At 46.6% G+C, this 20,090-nt stretch overlaps 1 protein-coding gene across 3 annotated transcripts in view; it reads right to left on the bottom strand.

The window, feature by feature from the left end:
• The window catches only part of ATP9A (ATPase phospholipid transporting 9A (putative)), a 125,877-nt gene that overhangs the window by 39,457 nt on the left and 66,330 nt on the right, over window positions 1–20,090 (bottom strand). For all 3 annotated transcript variants that reach the window (XM_026503752.4, XM_026503749.3, XM_026503751.4), the window contains 3 exons: window positions 18,424–18,566; window positions 16,809–16,921; window positions 7,634–7,846 (listed from right to left, as the gene is read on the bottom strand). In XM_026503752.4, the coding sequence (XP_026359537.2) occupies window positions 7,634–7,846; window positions 16,809–16,921; window positions 18,424–18,566 (469 nt within the window). The remainder of the gene's footprint in view (window positions 1–7,633; window positions 7,847–16,808; window positions 16,922–18,423; window positions 18,567–20,090) is intronic.

The raw sequence follows: 20,090 nt of genomic DNA, 5'->3' as shown, positions 1-20,090 counted from the left end.
GGCTCCCTGCTCGGCGGGAAGCCTGCTTCTCCCTCTCCCCTGCCTGCTCCCCCTGCTTGTGCTCTCTCTGTCAAAGAAATAAAATCTTAAAAAAAAAAAAAAAGAGACTCTTAACTCTAAGAAACAAACTGAGGGTTGCTGGACGGGAGGTGGGTAGGGGGATGGGGTAACTGGGTGATGGGCATGAAGGAGGGCACGTGATGGAATGAGCACTGGGTGTTACATGCAACTGATGCATCACTAAATTCTACCTCTGAAACTAATAATGTGCTATACGTTAATTAAATTGAATTTGTGTAAAGAATTTTAAAAATAAACAAATAATAAAAAAAATAAAAAGTTAAAAACCGAACTACCCTATGATCCAGTCACCACACTACTGGGTATTTACCCAAAAAATAAAACAACAAAGGGATACATGCACCCCATGTTTACAGCAGCGTTATTTACTACGGCCAAATTATGGAAGCGGCCCAAGTGCCCATCGACAGATGCAGGGATAAAGGGGAGGCAATAAACAGATACATACACACGATGGAATATTACTCAGCCGTAAGAAAGAATGCAATCTTGCCATTTGTGACAACATGGACGTAGCTGGAGTGTATAACGCCAAATGAAATCAGTCAGAGAAAGACAAAAACCATATGATTTCAACTCACGTGTGGAATTTTAAAAAAACAAAACAAATGAGGAAGGGGACAAAAAAAGAAAGAGAGAAGCCAAGAAACGGACTCTTAACTCTAGAGAACACACTGATGGTCTCCAGAAGGGAGGCGGGTGGGCACTGGGGGAAACAGGTCAGGGGGATGAAGGACAGCGGTTGTCACAAGCACAGGGTGTTGTATGAAGGGTGGAATCCCTATGCTGCACACCTGAAATTAATACCACACTGTATGTTAACTGTACTGGAATGAAAAGAACATAAAATAAAAATATTTTAAAGTAAAAAAATTAAATAACAAAATAAAAAGTCAGCCTATGGCAGTTAAACACAGCTCACACCTGCACTGGGGGAGTCAGGAGGCCAGTGTGATGCCCTCATCTTCCATGAAAGTGAGTGGACAGGAGGGTCCTGAAATGCTGCGGAGAGACAATGGGAACACACAGTACCTCAACGTTTTAGTAAAACTCAGGCCTCTGCTGACGTCACAACTCCGTGACGTTACAGGTACTGACATGCTGAAAGCAAGGTGCAAAACAGAGTCTGTAATTTACGACTGCGCTTTTACATTTTAAAAAATATGTTAAAAATGGAGGGGCGAGGAAAATTCTGATCCATGCAAAGAATTGTTTCTGCAAGGATACTCAGATACTGCTAATAAGGGGTGTCTCAGAGGGAGGGAGGAGGTCCCATGTAGAGAGGGCAAGAATGAAGGTCTCGGGGTAAGAAGGAGACACGAGTCTCACCCCAGGCCGCCAGCATGGAGCAGCCTTGCAGAACATCCCATACATGACCTAGAACTTGTAGTTAATTACTCTGAAATTAGCGAGCCATTCAAAGGCATGGCCGAGACATCAGAAAACTTACAATCATATACACATCACACACACCCTCACAAGTCCACATACATGTGCTCATAGGGCACACGTGTGCACATACGCATGCCTACATACAGAGAACACACATACACACTCATGCACACAAATTCTCCAGGAATATGACAACATAGGAGACTTGCTAAAGGATGTCACGGAACTCACTCTACGCTCCTTCCTTCCCTGTGCTACAGTACGATTCTGCACTACAGAAACATGCAATTATGTTTCCACATATAGAAGCAGACACTTGGGGGAAATCTATAGCAGAACACAAACAGTAATCTCTAGGTGGTGGATAAAATTAATGTTTATCCACTTCTTTTTCGAATCTACAATTTTACTTTTTCTGTAATGAGCACATTAGTACTTGTGATTTTAGATGCCTAGAAAAGCTTTTTCCAATATGAAAGAATTCCTGGAAAAGACAAATAAAAGAGTCCTAGGGTTGATTCGACTTGCTCTTAGGAGAGCGCCTCCTTGACTCTTCCTGCCAAGAAACAAATACATTAAAAAACTGCATCACGACCACCTCCAGGAGCCCTCCTCCCTCTCCCGCCGCGAGCCCCACTTCCAACGCTATCGGGCGTCCGGAGGAGACGGAACACGGGCCGGGCTGAGCACTCCAGGAGCGCCTACTTCTTCTGGCCGGATTCCTTCCCGAACGGTGGCAGGCAGGGCCCAGCGCCCCTCAGGCTGTAGTCAATGGCTGACTAAGGACACTTCGAGGCTTTTTCCAAAGCAGAATGTGCACAGGAAACAAATTTAGGAAATCCTGCTTTCTGTTACAGGAAATGAATCCTCCCCCCGACTGGTAGAGATTATTCTGGCAACTCCAAAGACAGATGCTGGTTTCTATGTGTATTTCAGACACTGACCTTGCCCAGACCAGCAAGGTTTTATTGATATAGAATTTCAAAGGTAGGATTCTAGACCCACCCAAGTCTAGGTGGAATCCCACAGGGAATTAGAAACCGTACAGCTTTCTGAGAGATTTTGCTGGAACTTGATGTAGCCTCCTTTCTCTCCCGTGGTGTCTTTATAGACACAGACTTGTATTCTGCAGTATACATCTTTTGAAATAATTTGGAAGTCAGGTCAGAAAAATATTAACAGTGGCCACACCTTTAGTTACCAGGATTACGGCTTGCTTTTTGTTTCTTTTCCTTATCTGTATTTTCACATATTCTGCCATAAACATGAAATAACTATGCAATAATAAATAAAGTTGTTGGAAGGGGGGGATCCTAATAAGGTAACACTGACCTCTGTGAAGATACCAAAGACCAAAAGAAAATACCTTTTTTTTTCCCCAATCACTACTCAGAATCTTAGAAAAACAAGACAAATCTGAATCTGAGCACAATTAATGAACAAGAGCTGAGAAGCACAAAGCATTCCGTGAAAAATTTACCCTCACGGAAAAACTCTGCCCAGCCCTAAAACAAATGTATCAAAGTTCAGCGGGAAGCAGGAGTGGGGGACAGGCGCTGAAGATCTCCCATGTGCGTGTCAGACAAGAGCCGGTATTGGGAGCTCACAGGTAGCAGTGCTGATCAGATCGCCAACATCTGAAACTTGTTCAAGTTCAAGTCCCATCAAACACCCGTCAGCTACCGGTTCCCAGTGCACAGCTACCAAGACTCCGGCCCCTTCATACATCTCCCATTCAGGGATACTGTGTCCCATTTCCAAATGGAAAAGCGAGATCCAACAGACTAAATCCGGTGGAGAAATGATGACCAAATCTGAAGCTCTACCCTCCCTCATCTATCCTCCCCCCCCTTCTCTCTGCACACAATGCCCATCTCAGAATTTGGCCAAGGGTGACATTTTTCACCCCTAAAAATCCAGTGTCAGTGGTCACTGACAGATTGGGCTCAAAGTTGAGCTGTTCCACAAACACCAAGCAGACAGCAAGGAGCCACCTCCCAGGGCCCCCAAGAAGGATAAAGTAGCTACTGGTCAAGGAGAGCCACATCCAAATGTCCTTTCCTTTCTGAACTTTGGAAAAGGTTATCATTGCGGTATTCCCCCAACCACCGTGCTCTGGCTCCCCGATATTCTCCAATTAGCCCAGACCTCTACGACACTATTCACCGGAGAAGCCCTCTCCCTCCTTCGTAAAATGAACAACAAAAAAATAATTGGAAGCCCCTGTAACATTGGTAGAAGAATAAAATGGTTTAAAAATAATTCTAGGAATTATCTGATAATTTATACCACGAGCCTTAAAAATACTCCCTCACTGTGACCCACAGGACGGACTGACTGCCAGTTAAGGGGCTCATGACAACCCGTCACAGACGCGTGGGGGTACAGCGAGGTGCGGCCGCCCGGGGGTGGAGCTGGGATCCCAAGACTCACACGCTCAACGGTCCCCTGGGGACAGGAGCTGCTGTCCTGTTAAACTCGGACTCCCCAGTGCCCTGTCCATTGTAGGCACTCCAAAATGCCTGCTGAATTAATGAGCCCAGTCATACCATTTCTAGAAATATTAGGTGTAAGGATGCTCACTGACAATGTGTATAAATGTTGTGCTAAAAATTAGAAATACCCTCAGTCCCTACAAAGGAGAACAGTTACAGATATTAGCGTACATGCACGAACAGTAATCATAAAAAGCTGTCTTTTAAGGACATTCAAAAAATTGGGGAAACAGCCATAATGAAATATTAAGTTTAAAACGGAGGATACAAAACTCTATGTTAAAAACTCCCGTTTCTTAGGGAAAAAAGTATGAAAAGATGTTGGAAGATCAAAAAGTTCTTAGCAGTGGGGCGCCAGGTGACTCAGTTGGTTAAGTGTCCAACTCTTGATTTTGGCTCAGGTCATGGTGTCAGGGTCATGAGATCGAGCCCCACACTGGACTCAGTGGGGAGTCTGCTTGGGTTTCTCTCTCTCTCCTTCTGCCCCTCTCCGAGTTTGTTCTAAATAAATACATAAATACATAAATAAATAGATTCTTAGGGGGGAAAAAAGAGTTCTTAGTGGCTTCTGAAAAATAACTAAGTAAAATGACTAAGAGTTTGGGTTGTGACGACCTGGGTGAGAACCCTGGCCCTGTCAGTCAGGGGGCTCTATCAGAAGACTAATTAGCGAGAGAGAACGGCAACTTTACCATGAAGGAACCTGGTGATCCATGTGACCTTAAGTGAGGGTCTTGAATAGCCCGACAAGCCACAGCAGGTCTCCCTGTAACACACACTGAGGACAGCGCCAAAGAGCAATAAACTGAGTCCTCACGGTAAAAAATGTCGTCAAACCCAAACTGAGGGATGCTCTCTAATGACCTGTATCTTTCAGAAGTGTGAGGGCCATGAAAGCCAAGGAACCATTCCACATTAAAAGACACGAGAGGGAAGAGGGGCGCCTGGGAGGCTCAGTCGGTGAAGTGTCTGCCTTCGGCTCAGCTCATGATCTCAGGGTCCTGGGATCGAGCCCCGCGTCAGGCTACCTGCTCAGCGGGGAGCCTGCTTCTCCCTCTGCCCCTCCACCCAACTCGTGCTCCCATTCTCTAATAAATAAATAAAATCTTAAAAAAAGAGAGAGAGAGAGAGACAAGAGGTACGGCAACTGAGTATAGTGTGTATTCCTGGACTGGACTTAGATCTGGGGGGAGAAACACTTTTTTTTTTTTCTTTTTCTTTTTTTGGTGAAGAAGTACGTTAAGTCAGTGGGACAACTGATGACATCAACAGGAGAGATAATAGTGCTGTTTCAATGTTAATTTCCCGTTTCTGATAAATGTCCTTGTTTTTTAGGGGAAAAAAAATAAAATGCAAGTAAAAGAAGATCATGTCTGCAGCTGACTCTTGACTCTTCTAAGGTGAGGGAGAATGATAAAGCACAGGGAGAAAAAGGTTAACATTTGAGGAATTAGGGGAAGTTTACGTAATGGGGAATTCTCTGTACTAATTTTACAACTTTTAAGTCTGAAATTATTTTCAAGACAAAAAATTTTTTAAAAATTCAGGTGACTTTAGGCTAAATATTTAACCTGTCTCTGACTTTTCTCTTCTGAAAATGGGGGTCATAATGGGGCCCCTTAGTTGCTAGAAAGATTAAATGAGATACTACATGGAAAGTACTTCAGATGGGATCTGATGGGCACCAAATGCTCACGGAAAGTTATTACTGTCATCTTTCAAGAATGAGATTGCAGCTGACCCAGTTTCTTCTTTTTTTTTTTTTTTAGATTTTTTTTTTTTTTATTTATATATTCAACAGAGATAGAGACAGCCAGCGAGAGAGGGAACACAAGCAGGGGGAGTCGGAGAGGAAGAAGCAGGCTCATAGCGGAGGATCCTGATGTGGGGCTCGATCCCACAACGCCAGGATCACGCCCTGAGCCGAAGGCAGACGCTTAACCGCTGTGCCACCCAGGCGCCCCTGACCCAGTCTCTTCTTTACAGTTGTCTGAAACGTCCAAATGTCCTATACTGAAAAGTAATGGCTCTCATAATCAGAATGCAAGTTTTCTGGAAGGGAAGGAGGGAGAAGGAAAAGACCAGAAAAGTTACCAGCTTGGTGAACTATCCCTGTGTCTGAATCACACTCAGGTCAGGAAGATATAAAAGATCCTATTTTCATGCTGAGGGCATGATACCCCAGGAGGGGGAGCAATTAGGGGCTTGTTACAGAAAACCATAAAGGGCAACCATGCTAGGAGACCCTCTGCTCTTGAACATGAAATCAAATGAGTCCTGATTCTAGCAAGAGAATGTGCTTACATAGAAACAACAACTTGACAATATGTGGCCTACTGGACTTGATCAAAACCAAATACTTAAGGGTTTCAAAGGACACCATCACAAAAATAAAAAGACAGCCTTCAGAATAGGAGAAAATACTTGCAAATCATATATCCCATTAGAGACTTTGATCTAGAATGTACAAAAAAACGCTTTCAACTCAACAACAAAAAGAAACATATTTAAAGGGGGCAAAGGACACTGGAGAGAAGGAGCTACCCGAGTAGCCCATAAGCACATGAAAAAGATATTCAGCATCCTGAGCCATCAAGGAAGCTGCAGATGAAAACCGCAAGGGAGAGTCTACTCCACACTCACTAGGATGGGCCAGGGTCAAAAGGAAAGACAGGAACCCATGTTGGCAAAGGAGGAGGGAAACTGGAACCCTTACGCATCGTTGCCGGGGCTGCAAAATGATGTGGCCACTACAGGGAGCAGTGTGGCGGTTTCGAGAAGCTCAAACGCGGAGTTAACATAGGACCCAGCAACTCCACTCCTCAAGATACACCAAGAGACATGAAGACGTGTGTCCACCCAAACACTTGTGCACAAATGATCACAACAGCATTATCCATATTAGTAAAAAAAAAAAAAAAAAAAAAAAAAAAAAAAGAACAATCCGAATGTCCACCAACTGATCAATGGATTAATAAAATGTAGTATTATTCATGCAATGGAATATGAGTTATCCATAAAAAGACCTGGGGGATTGGTACACGCCACTACGTGGAGGAATCTGGAAAACCAATGCTAAGTGAAAGCAGCCAGACACAAATGTCACATATTGTACATTTCCACTTGTATGAAATGTCCAGAATAGGCAGATCCAGACAGTTAGCAGGGTTGGTGGTTGCCAGGGGCTTGGGGGAGGGCAGGAGTCCAGAAGAATACGGGATGGAGTGCTTCCTTTAAGGGGGGTGAAAATGTTCTCAAATGATTGTGCTAATGGTTGCAGAACTCTGTGAATATACTAGAAAGAAACACTGAACTGTGTATGTTAAATGAGCAATTGTATGGTATGTGGACTGTAACTTAATAAAGCTGGTATTTTTTAGAAAAGGGAAGGTGTGGTTTAAGTGAGACCTTGAGCCCTTATGCACTGGCCATCTAAACACGATCTCTTTCTCTTTGCTTATTTGGGATATAGCTGAGGTCCAAGAGTATCTGTTCTGGAGGGAAGCAAGTCCTACACACATCTGAAAACGCGTTTCCCTAGCGGCACAGTATCCTCCTGGTTCGTGTCTGCTGACAGGGCTCCCTCGGGGAACCCCACTCCCCAGCACATGGAAAACGGGCACAGCATCTCTCTGTGTGTCTGGCCGCCTCTGCCTGGGGTTTACCTCATCTGGGCTGGACGCCTGGTACACGCGGCACGAGTCTTCATACTGCTTCTCGGCCTCGGCCTGGTCGGTCACACCATTGGACTCGTACACAGGAGTCACGTTGTGGCAGAGCGCAATGGCCTTCACAGCCTCGTGCACACGGCTGCTCATGGTCCGCCGGACTTTGGTGGTGAGCGTGGGGCCCTTCTGAGCAGGTGGGTCCTGGGATTGCTACATGAAAGGGAAAAAACAAGATGACTGAAGACATGGAAGGGTCTAGAATGTGTAGAAGAAGCGCCATGTGGAGATACTGATTTTCTTTCCATGGCGTTATTACACAGCTCTTAGGTCCAACTACACTGACACGGCAATAAATGGCATGTAATTGTTAGGGACTCAATCATTTACAATTGGGAAAAAACCAAACAAATAAATGCAAAACAGAGAAAAACACGACAATGCCGTGAATGTGGGTGAGTCTACCTTTGAACATGTGAATATGTCCTCCTCCTCTGGGTGGTATCAGGGGCCTCTGACAGAGTGAGACCCCCACTACATGGCAAGTGAGACTGCTGTGGAGGCCAAGGCCTCTCAAGCTAGCATGACTGACACTTGGGGAGGATAATCCTCTGTTGCAGGGGCTGCCCTGCGCTCAGTCTTCAGTAAAACTCGGATGCCCTCCCATGGCCCATGGGGCCTACCCGCCCAGCCCCTGCCCACCTCTGCAGCCTCCCTTCAGGTCCTGTTCCTCCTCCTCCTCTCTGCTCCAGCCACACTGGCCCTTCTGTTCTTTGAATACTGCCAAGCTCCCTCCTGCCTCAGGGCCTTTGCACCTGCCTTGCCCTCTGCCTGGAACATCATTTCCCAGATCTCAGCAGGGCTGGCTCACTCTGTCTCATCACTGAGGTCTCAACTCAAATGTTACAGACTCAAAGAGGCCCTCCCTGAGTCCCCCAGTTCAGGGTGCCCTGCTTGTCTCCCCCACCAGAAGTCACGCTCCCACATTGCAATGTGTTCAGTCTAAAACGGGCTCGTTCGCCTGAGGATTCTCCTGTTAAGCCCTGAGAACAGAACTTGTCCGTGTGTGTTACTCATCACTGCAAGCCTAGTACGCAGGGCAGTGCCTGGCACGCATCGATATTTGCTGAACAGATGAACAAATTAACAACTCAGGATCCCTAAGGTGACGGTGGGGCATCCTCCCCTGACATGACTGTTTCTCTATTTCCAGGAGGAAAGAAGTATCAAATTGACCAACATCCCTTCCAGGTTCTAAATCACAGTTGTGGACAAAAGGAACCCCTGCAAAGGTCTTCCTCCACAGCTAACGGAGTCCCGGAAGTTCGAGAAGTCTCTGGACTTACTGGATGCTGCGTTCCATTAGAAACATATTTTATCCTACAGAAGAGAAGCAATCCAATCCCGCAGAATGAAATGCGTTTTATACCCGTGAACACATGGTTGCCCAAACAGAGAACAGATGCATCATGAGAAATAAGAAAATGACTTTCATTTAATTTTTTAATACTATTTTTAGCAGTGGCATTAGCCTCCCCAGGTAATTAGACAATTACTAAATTATTCTGGTCATGCAGGCACACATACTGCTCCGGCTTCCTGCTCCGTTAACCTCTGGTGTCAAGAGGACACGAGTTTCACTTCCAGGCCAAAGGGCACGGCATGGTTACGGTAATTAGAGCAATGAATCAGAACTACAGTTTAAATGAATCATTATTTGCCAAGTGCTTTTAATTATAAAGAATTTAACTCTAAAATTATAACAAGGACTGAAGATTTACAGAAAGGTTCTCTCGGCTGGAAAGACTACATCCAGAACATCCTCTCTCAGCTCTGTAATTTATGTTCTAGCCACGGCCACGTGTCTTCGTTTTGCCCACATTGCTCGGCACCTGGACCAAATTATTATTTAACATTAGGGGCAATAACAAGGCCTCTGACAACGTCCTCGCTTTGGCCGGCAAGTTTCAGTAACAGTGGGTTTGAAGGAAAGGACAAGCGATCCTTCGCAAACCTTTGATTTGCATAAGCTATCTGATTTCACGTCTCCAGAGAAACCTCCACTAGTATTTCAAACGGGGGATAACACTGAACTTTGGGGCTTTGTACGCCAGGTGAAACCAGTCGAGAGCAAGGCAAAGAGAGAGAAACACAGTAGCCCCAGATTTTTTGCGAAGACCTCACTTCCAGACCAGGGAACTAGCTGACATCAAATCAGAAGACGGAGGTGATTAACCCCAACCAACACCACGGGCCATGGGTGTTATGTCTCCCCGTTCGTTTATTTCTCTCTCAAATTAATACTTATCCCCCTTTCCAACCAAAGACGTTTCAGGGAGGAGGAATTAAAATCGTGGAGTCTGAAACGTTCTTTTAATTCTCAAAGGAAAGGCGCGTACACACACCAAACCCACATCCACGCTGAAGGTGCTGGTAATTACCAGGGGCTCGGCCAGCGTCAGGAGGAGGGCGCAGTCTTCAAACATCCTCACATTCCCCATATGGAAGAGTTTCACATCGTACAGTGTTTATCCGCAGCCTCCTCCCCATAGGCCTTGAACCTACGCACATTTCTCCTTACTTAAAAAATACCAGGGGAAAACAAAAACAGATGTGGTATCCGCAGAGGCAGGTTACAGCTCCTTCTGCCCTGGGGAGAAACCATGGGTCCCCTTGTGCAAGGGGGGACAAAAGAGCTCCACACGAGGTCAGGAGCTAGAAGAGGAAATCAAGGCCTCCACGTACAAAGGCCCCTGACGTGGGCCCTTGGGTGGCCACCTCACACCATATAACGAACCCTTCAGGGTCATTCTCCACGTCCCAGCCAACACGTGAGACACAGAGGTGAAAATGAACACGAGACCACCATGCCTCCCTAGCGATCCACGGCAGGGGCCCTTCCCAACAAGAACCCCAGTCGGTATTAAAGAAAAGACTAATACAAAAATTAAACGTTGATTCCCCACGAATACCCGTTTTCTTTCTAAATGCAATTAAAACGTCACCACTTAGGAACGTTCATAATAATGGACACTGGGAATGGGTTGCAACTGGTAGAAATACATTTACGCCAAAGAGGAAGAATTCCTGTTTCGGAAGTCCCACTTTGCCCCCCAAATAAAGCTCAAAGCGGATAGCTCATTAACCTCAAAGGGTCACCCCTACTGCGACAAGCTCAGAGCTTCTACTTGCAAATGAGTCAACTAAGCTATGCGACGATTAAGTGACTAAATAAACTCAATGTTTCCTACCTCACAGAGATCTTCCAGCATGACACAGCAACAAACTTCAATTTCTTGAAACCGAACCCCATATAACCCAGGGTTTTGCCCCCCATCGGGCAGTGTCCGGAGGTATTTCTGGTTGTCGTAACTGAGGCGGGGGGGCACCGCAGGCATCCAGATGGGAGAAGGCAAGGACAGGACTAAACACTCGACGATGGACCGCAGCGCCCACACAACAAAGTAGGATCCAGCCCGCGATGTCCCTCGGCCAAGGCTGAGAACTGGGGTATAAAGTCCCTGACACCATAAACCCAGGCCTGGGGTGAGCGAGGTGAGCCTTCCCAGTGCTGGTACCCTGTCGCCTTCAGATTTCAGAAGTGTGTTCATGACGGAGTTTTACACTGAATTTTTAAAATATTGCATTATAATCTGATTTATCTTGATCACCGTGCTGTGGGTTGCTGTGGGAGGTTTTTTTGGCATCTCATTAAGTTTTGCTCCCTAGGTGCGTACCTCAGTCTCCTTACCCTAGTCCTGGCCCTGTTATAAAACCATTGCTGGGGGCGCCTGGGTGGCGCAGTTGTTAAGCGTCTGCCTTCGGCTCAGGGCGTGATCCCGGCGTTCTGGGATCGAGCCCCACATCAGGCTTCTCTGCTAGGAGCCTGCTTCTTCCTCTCCCACTCCCCCTGCTTGTGTTCCCTCTCTCGCTCGCTGTCTCTCTCTGTTCAATAAATAAAATCTTTAAAAAAGAAAAAAAAACCATTGCTGGGGGGACGGGTCAGGTAGCTCAGTTGGTTAAGTGTCTGCCTTCATCTCAGGTCGTGATCTCGGGGTCCTGGGATCGAGTCCTGCATTGGGCTCCCTGCTCAGCGGGGAGCCTGCTTCTCCCTCTGCCTCTCCCCTGCTTGTGTGCTTTCTGTGTCTTTCTCAAAAAAATAAATTCTTTTAAAAAACAAAAAATAAAACCATTAAAAATGATTGTCATCAATGACATGAGTGAAAAAAAGGAAGTTTGACAGCAAGAGTCTAACAGTGGTTCTTCGCCGGAAATGCTTCTTGGAATAACCAATAGAGATTTTAAGAAATATATGTTTGGACCCCCTATACCTAAAGAATGTAGTAAGGCCAAGGTGTATGTGCGTGTGTGTGTGTGTGCGCGCGCATGTGTGTGTCAAAACACTTGTCTCAAAACATTATGATCACATAATACACTGGGGAAAAATTCCCGCGTACCCTCCATATGTATATTTAACTTTGTATAAATACAAAGTATTTATACTTTGTGCCTTACAAAACAACAAAAGATGAATTCTAGAAATGACAGAATAAAAAGGAAAAACAGCATTTTTCACAGAATGGGCCAAAGCCTTCAGGGTAAGGGGCACTGAGCATTACAGATTTGAAATGACATTTCAAATGGTCACATGTGTCATTCCATCACAAAGGGGAATGAAGCGCGGACGCATGTCACCACGTGGAGGAACCTCAAAGCCATTATGCTAAGTTTCCAAAAGAAGCCAGGTGCAAAAGGCACTGCAAGATTCCGTTTATATGAAATGTCTAAAACAGGCAAACCTACAGACACAGAAAGTAGACTGGCGGCTGCCAGGGGCTGAGGGAATAAGGAGTAGGGGTGGGAGTCTAAGAGATCTGGGGTTTCGGGGCGGGCGCCTGGGTGGCTCAGTTGTTGGGCGTCTGCCTTCGGCTCAGGGCGTGATCCCTGGGTCCTGGGATCAAGCCCCATGTCAGGCTCCTCCGCTGGGAGCCTGCTTCTCCCTCTCCCACTCCCCCTGCTTGTGTTCCCTCTCTCGCTGGCTGTGTCTCTGTCAAATAAATAAATAAAATCTTTAAAAAAAAAAAAAAGAGATCTGGGGTTTCTTTCTAGGGTGATGAAAATGTTCAGAAATCTGATAGTGTCAACGCTTGCACGGTGCTGAGAATATAAGAAAAAACACTGACTTGTACACGTTAAAAGAGCAAACATTACCCTTGTAAATTTATCTCAATTTTTTTTTTTTTAAAGATTTTATTTATTTATGTGACAGAGAGACAGCCAGCGAGAGAGGGAACAGAGCAGGCGAGTGAGAGAGGAAGAAGCAGGCTCCCAGCAGAGGAGCCCGATGTGGGACTCGATCCCAGAACGCCGGGATCACGCCCTGAGCCGAAGGCAGACGCTTTAACGACTGCACCACCCAGGCGCCCCATCTCAATTTTTAAAAAATTTTTTAGGTTTATTGATTTGAGAGACAGCGCACCCGTGTGCTAGAGGGAGGGGCAGAGGAAGAGAGAAACTTCAGTAGACTCCGTGCTAAGTGTGGAGCCCCACGCAGGACTCGATATGGGGCCCAAGCTCACGACCCCGAGATCACAACCCAAGCCAAAACCAAGAGTCGGATGCTTAACCGACTGCACCACCCAGACCTCCCAGTAGCTCAATTTTTTAAAGGTATTAATAAAGAAGCCAAAGGAAAAATCATCCTATCTCCTCAGCGTATCACGGTTTTTTTCTCAAAGTGTGTTGGACATTTTCTTACGGTTTACTTGGGTTTATATTAATAATCTGGAGTCTTCCTACAGAAATCTTTCAAAGCCACTTTTTATAAGGTTAATTTAAATGACATCCCTCAAACGGGTCACGCGGTCACTCATCTCCTGCAATCTACATTTCCGTGCCCTGAAAATCAACCCCCACAGAACCCTGACTCCTGCAACTCCTTCCACAGGGACACCTCAAGGACCGGCCCTGACCGACGCCCGTCTGACATACGGACTGAGGGTCCCTGGCTCGATCTCAATGTTATCGATATTTAAGATTGAAAATTTTGCTTTAAATTTAAAGAAGCAAATGCAGAGCGAACAGATGCCCTCATCTTTTCTTCCGTCTCTCCAACGGGTCATCCTGCAAACTCCGTCCTGGAGTCCGTAGATTGAGACCCTGGTTCTCTGGAAAACAGGGCAAACCCCAGGTTCATGGCAGCTGTTCTCAAATGCCGCTGTACTTGGGAATCACCCGGCCCACCTGTTAGAACTGTAGGTCTAGAGTCCAACTGTCCCAAGGGATCTGACCCAGGAGTTCCACACAGCGGACTTCATGAAACACCGGCATAAAATCCCATTATTAAACTGTGAAGTCGAGTGAATGACTGTAAGGAGCTCAGGGGAATCTTTCTGGGGTTGTGGTCATGGTTCCACAGCTCTGCAAATTTTCTAAAAAAATCGACTTGGACACTTAACAGAGCCGAATTTTATGGTAGGTAAACTACACCTCCATAAAGCTGTTTTAAAAACCCAGGAAAGCCTTAGAAAGCCTTATCACAAAGGTATTCATGTGTTCACTGCACGATTTTTAGATGTCGTGAGAGAACGCACTCACCTCCCCGGGGTGAGCGGATACTGAGACTCTGAGCTCACACCAGCCTGGAGACGACCTAACCCTGTAACACTATTTTAAATCCAAGGCCAGGATGGGTAAATGAATTTATGAGCTTCCGCTAAGGAAGGGGGATGGGGTAGTGTTCACGGTAAAAAATGCCATTTTCTGACTTTTAACACTTTACAAAGAGTGTTATCTGTGCTAAGGCAAAAATGGACCGTAAAAGCTGAACTGTGCAAATATCCTGAGAAGGACTGGTTTCTGTAAATACCACACGCTCTTAAAAACACCATCCAAATGGGCAAGGGGGTGTCTCCCGCCGGGGGGCGGGGGGGCCACACCACGACTGTGAAGCTGGCCGGTACAATATCAGCGGGCCAGCAGTGTGAGAAGAGGGCTGGAGGGAGGGGGGTTCAGCCAGGCACTGGTGAGCGTGACAACCCACACAGTGGACCCCCCTGGGTGGGGCCCGGAAGGCATTTGGGGTCAAGGGTTCAGAGTGAAGAGTCTGTTCCAAGACACAGCAACAAGGCAGCTCACCCTGCCCTAAGTGCCAAAGGAGAGAGCAGAGGAGAGGGTGAAGGACAGGAGGGATGGGTTGGGGACGCAGGCCATGCCTGGAGCACAACGAAGTCTCAGCCGCAAGACGGAGTTGACAGTTCAAGGGGGACCCCGTGCTCCCAGGAGAAGCAAGGAAACTGTGCGGGGCAGGGCGGGAGGTGGGGAGGTGTGTAGACCGCCAGGCAAGGGAGAGTGTAGTTTGGGCCTAATGAGTGAGAAGAGATGAAGACAAAAGGCCGAACACATGATCAGGTGGGAGCAGACATCACCAAGGCCTGGGACTGAAGGCTGAAGGCGGGTAGGGATGCGGAAGGAAGGGGCGTTTCTCAAACCCTGCAGGGAGCAGTGGGAAGGTGGGGGTGGCACTTACTAAGACGAGAACCTCTGGAAGAGAAGCCGGTGTGGTGGGTGGGGGAAGAAGCTCAGGCCAGTAGGTACACTGTCCTTAGGATCCATAAGCAGCCATGCCAAGCATGCAGGTGTCTTCCGGTCTAAAGCTCCATGTGGGGGCCGCAGACAGAGACGGGAGCTACTGGGCCTGCAGGGCGATGGAAGCTGGGGGAGGAGGGGCCCGCCTAGAGAGGGACACACGGGGGCCAGTACGGAGCTGCAGGGGCACCAATGCCACAGAGGAAGGTGGGTCAGAGAGAGGGACAGGGCACTGGACGTGGTTTTTCCCTCCTGTCCAACTAAGTCCTCATGAGTTTTTAAGAGTCCGAAAGTACATCTTTGAAAACAGTCCAAGGATTCATCTGGAGACAAGCCACAAATGCCCACTCAGGGAGCCTAGAAGAATTATAGGGGTTTCGCTCGCAGGGATCAAATTAACTGTCTTCCATTTAAAATTCACTCCAACCTCCAAATGGTAGCCCCTGCTCTGCCACTTTCAGGAGGTAACCTTAGAAATCCAGGCGTGCCTACCAGCGAACGTTCCAGAAAACTCAGTGTCCAATGTAACCGTGGCATGGATCATTCAAGAGTTCCACCTCTACCCCGTATTGGGAAACACTTCCTTCGCGTTTCTAACTGTCCTTCTGACAACAAACTCATTATCTATTTTGACAAATTTAAGCAAACCCTGGTCTCTTTATTCTCATCTCCAGACAAGTGCCACAACGTGCAACTGGTCCGTCAGCCCCGATGTGTCTCAGAATCGCCAAAGGATCTGTCCGTGTGCCATCTTACTTTTGGAACACAGAAGCCCAGCTCTCCCCTAATCTTACTGAATCAGAATCCCCTGGGTATGAGGCCCACGTCGACGTCCTTCCATTTGTTTTTATTCCATTTTGTTTTTAAAACATCACTAGAGATTCTGAGTAGCCAAGGTAGGGACCCACGGGTGTAACTTTTTAGGAATATTGGGACACCTTCCAGTAATGTCTTTCTCTGAAAAAGGATTGATTTTGAAAAACCTTGTGGAAACAAATGTGGGAACAGAGACGCTGTAGGTCGCCTCTGATAACTTCATCCCTCCCACGTGATGGCGGGGTTGAACACAGATGAGAAACTGAAGCTCATCAGGGACGGCCTGTCATGAGCAGATCACTCATCACTGCTGCTTTGGCTCCAACCAGGGAAGGAAGCAAAACTAACCAGTAGGCTCGCGAAGCTATTTCGGGCAGTAGTTATTGGCAAACGAGTTTCTCTTAGGTTTTTCCCAGTATCCATAAGCATTTCAGTAAAGCAGCGTAACTCGGAATGAGGAAGATCTGGGGGGTGGAGGGCTTTCAACTGCAATTTTATTCAAAACGTAAAGGACTGATGGCTGCCCGGGTTTGGAAGGGGAGGTGGTTCGGGAGCAACAGGGAATGACGGCTAATGGGTATGGGGTCTCTTTTTTGGGGTGATGAAGACAAAACTGATTGTGGTTAACAGTTACACAACTCTGTGAATACACCAGAGACCACTGAAGCGTACCCTTGAAATGGGTGAATTGTACAGTATTAGGAATAATACCTCAATACAGGTGCTAATAAGGCAAAATAACGGTTTCGGGTATCAGAACAGAAGGAATTACCTGGGTATAAATGCTAAATATGTGGCTCTGGACTTCATCCATGGAGTCGAGGCCATAGGCCACGGTGCCTAGATGGAGCCGTTTGAAAACCATCTCGTTCTGGGTAAGAGTTCCTGCAACACAAGACAGATGAGTAACTCTGCTTCCATCCTGCAGCTTCTAGCAACAGGAAGGACAGCTGCCGTTTTCCAAGCATTTGCTACCCTACGTCGTTCTCTGGTTTCAGCACTGCCCCTGCCGCGGAAATGTCTGCGGTGTTTAGTCGGCTTGCCCAGAATCAAACTTCTTTTCTTTTGAAAATGGCATCCTGGGTTTCCATGGGGGAAATGACCACCCTCATTCCCTGGGACGGTCTGGAGGGAGGGTCCGTCAGGGCACCTGACTCATTCCATCAGCTGAGACGGGGGCACATGACTTACACGAGTTTCTGTCTGGAAGGAATCTGAACCTTGAGCAGACAGACGCACGGACAGAAGATGAACAGAGCCTGGCTCACCCCAATGAGGGAGTCCTACAGAGACGATCCCAGGAGTTCCAGTGCTGACACACCCAGAAATTTTCTGGTTCTGTTCCTTCCTGAAACCTAATTTTTCTCTGATGTGTTGAGCCACCCCAGATCTTTGCAACAGACTCACTTTTAACTCGTGGTCCCTAAGTGGTAGAGAGGAAGCTTCACCCCAGGTGTCCCCACTCCCCATCCTTGCTCTTAGCCACTCTGATGGTAAACTGTGGAGCAGCGTGTTGGGGTGCAGTGATGAGGCCTCAAAGCCTGCTTCTGTCACCCTGTGCTCTTGACAAGGCAGTCAACCTCCCCATGCCTCATTTCCTCAACTGGAAAATGGGGATAAAAATGCATACCTCACAAGATGAGGTTGAGGGTTAACTAAACAACCCTCTATGAACACCCAGAAACGTGTTCTACACAGAATCAGTACCGTGTAAGGCTTTGTCTATGAACACCCAGAAACGTGTTCTACACAGAATCAGTACCGTGTAAGGCTTTGTCTATGAACACCCAGAAACGTGTTCTACACAGAATCAGTACCGTGTAAGGCTTTGTCTATGAACACCCAGAAACGTGTTCTACACAGAATCAGTACCGTGTAAGGCTTTGTCTATGAACACCCAGGAACGTGTTCTACACATAATCAGTACCGTGTAAGGCTTTGTCTATGAACACCCAGGAACGTGTTCTACACAGAATCAGTACCGTGTAAGGCTTTGTCTATGAACACCCAGAAACGTGTTCTACACAGAATCAGTACCGTGTAAGGCTTTGTCTATGAACACCCAGGAACGTGTTCTACACATAATCAGTACCGTGTAAGGCTTTGTCTATGAACACCCAGGAACGTGTTCTACACATAATCAGTACCGTGTAAGGCTTTGTCTATGAACACCCAGGAACGTGTTCTACACATAATCAGTACCGTGTAAGGCTTTGCGGCCTGATGGTGATGACGATCGTCACCAGCATCATTACCGAAGGATCAGCGTTCATCAAAAGGTGAAGAGGACAAAACAGCAGCAAGCATCCATCTCTAACGTCTCCAGAAAGAGAATCTGAGCACCTCCTCTCACCGTGAAGCCTGGGAAGGCCAAGGAAACAGCTCACCTGTCTTGTCCGTGAGTAAATAAGAAATCCTCCCCAGCTGCTCAGGGATGGTGCTGGAACGAACCACAGTCCCGGGGATTTTCGAGTCCCTCCGAATCACCCAGCTGTACACAATCTTGCCCATGTCCAGGTTCACACGCAGGCTGGTCGGAAAACCAGAGCAAACAGGTTAACAGGATGTCCGCGAGGCTCCTTGGGTCTCTGCAGACGGCGAGGATTCTAAAACACATTGGCTGGGCTGTGACATTTGGAAACCCTCCCTGTAGCCACACAGCCCTGTGGCTGGATACACAGATCTCCCAAGACTCAACTCAGACTCTGTATCAGACTCTCAGCTCGCTGAACAAATCATCACTTCCACGAAGCTATTCTGTTTTGGACTAAAATAAAACAACAGAAGTTTAAAATGCTCTTAAAATACTGAAAAGGGGGGTGCCTTGGGTGGCTCAGTTGGTTAAGTCTCCCTTCAGGTCAGGTCATGATCCCAGGGTCCTGGGCTCAAACCCTACATCAGATCAGCGGGGAGTCTGTTTCTCCCTCTTCCTCTCCCCCTGCCTCCCACCCCAGACTCTCTCTCTTTCTCTCTCTCTCTAATAAATAAATAAAATCTTTTTTAAAATAAAAAATAAAATGCTGAAAAAGTAGTTGTCTTAGTCTTACTTTTTTTTTCCTATTACTGGTCCTCTGAGCTAATCTATTTCAATAACATTTTTGTAATTGTAGCAAAATACACGTAACGAATTTCCATTGAAACCATTAAGGGGCACCTGGGTGGCTCACAGTTGGTTAAGCTTCCAACTCTTGGTTTTGGCCTAGGTTGTGATCTCAGGGTCCTGGGAACCAGCCCCGCGTCAGGATCCCCGTTCAGCAGGGAGTCTGCTCCTCTCTCCCTGTGTCCCTCCCACCCCCCCGCACTCTCCTTTCTGTCTCTCTGAACTTGACTGCTCTAGGACCTCACATGAGAAGACTCCTACATTTGTCCTTCTGGGACCAGCTGATGTCACTCAGCGTAACGTCTTCAGGGCTCATCCCCGGTGTACTGTGTGGCTGAATTCCATTCCTTTTTAAGGCTGAATAATATTCCATTATATATACTCTATTCATCTTGAAATATTATGTTATTGCAAAAAAATAAAATAAAAAGGAATTGTCAACTTCGTTCATACTCCTACATATTAACCAAACTGCCTACTGTTTTACGGGCTGCCCTGGGCCATAGGAAGATTCAACTCACTAATTTTCAATCATGTTGTAGACAGAACTTTAAAGATTACAACTTCACTTCACGTTACACCACTAACACTTTTGCTGGTGATAAAGCAGATGTAATTATTTCTTGGAACCATGATCCAGACCACACTGGCTAGGGGTTCAATCCCCCCTGTCCTAGGGACACTGCAGTGCCAAAACTACAATCCCAATCTTCAGGAAAACATGAATTCTAGCTGGGATGATAGAAACACCCCAAAGAGCAAGACAAATTATAAGGCAACATATTGAGCTTAAGATAGAGATTATAAGCACTAGAAGTTTCAGGGGGAAAAAAATTATTTATTTTAATAATGATTTCCTAAACATCAATTATGGGGGAAAGTAGAAACAAGTCCCCAACACCACAGAGCTAAATAGTTAAACCTAGACTATATAATAGGGCAGTTCTAAAACAC

Source organism: Ursus arctos, unplaced genomic scaffold (genome assembly GCF_023065955.2).
Source record: "Ursus arctos isolate Adak ecotype North America unplaced genomic scaffold, UrsArc2.0 scaffold_16, whole genome shotgun sequence".
Lineage (NCBI taxonomy): Eukaryota > Metazoa > Chordata > Mammalia > Carnivora > Ursidae > Ursus > Ursus arctos.
This window is presented reverse-complemented; position numbering and strand designations above follow the sequence as displayed.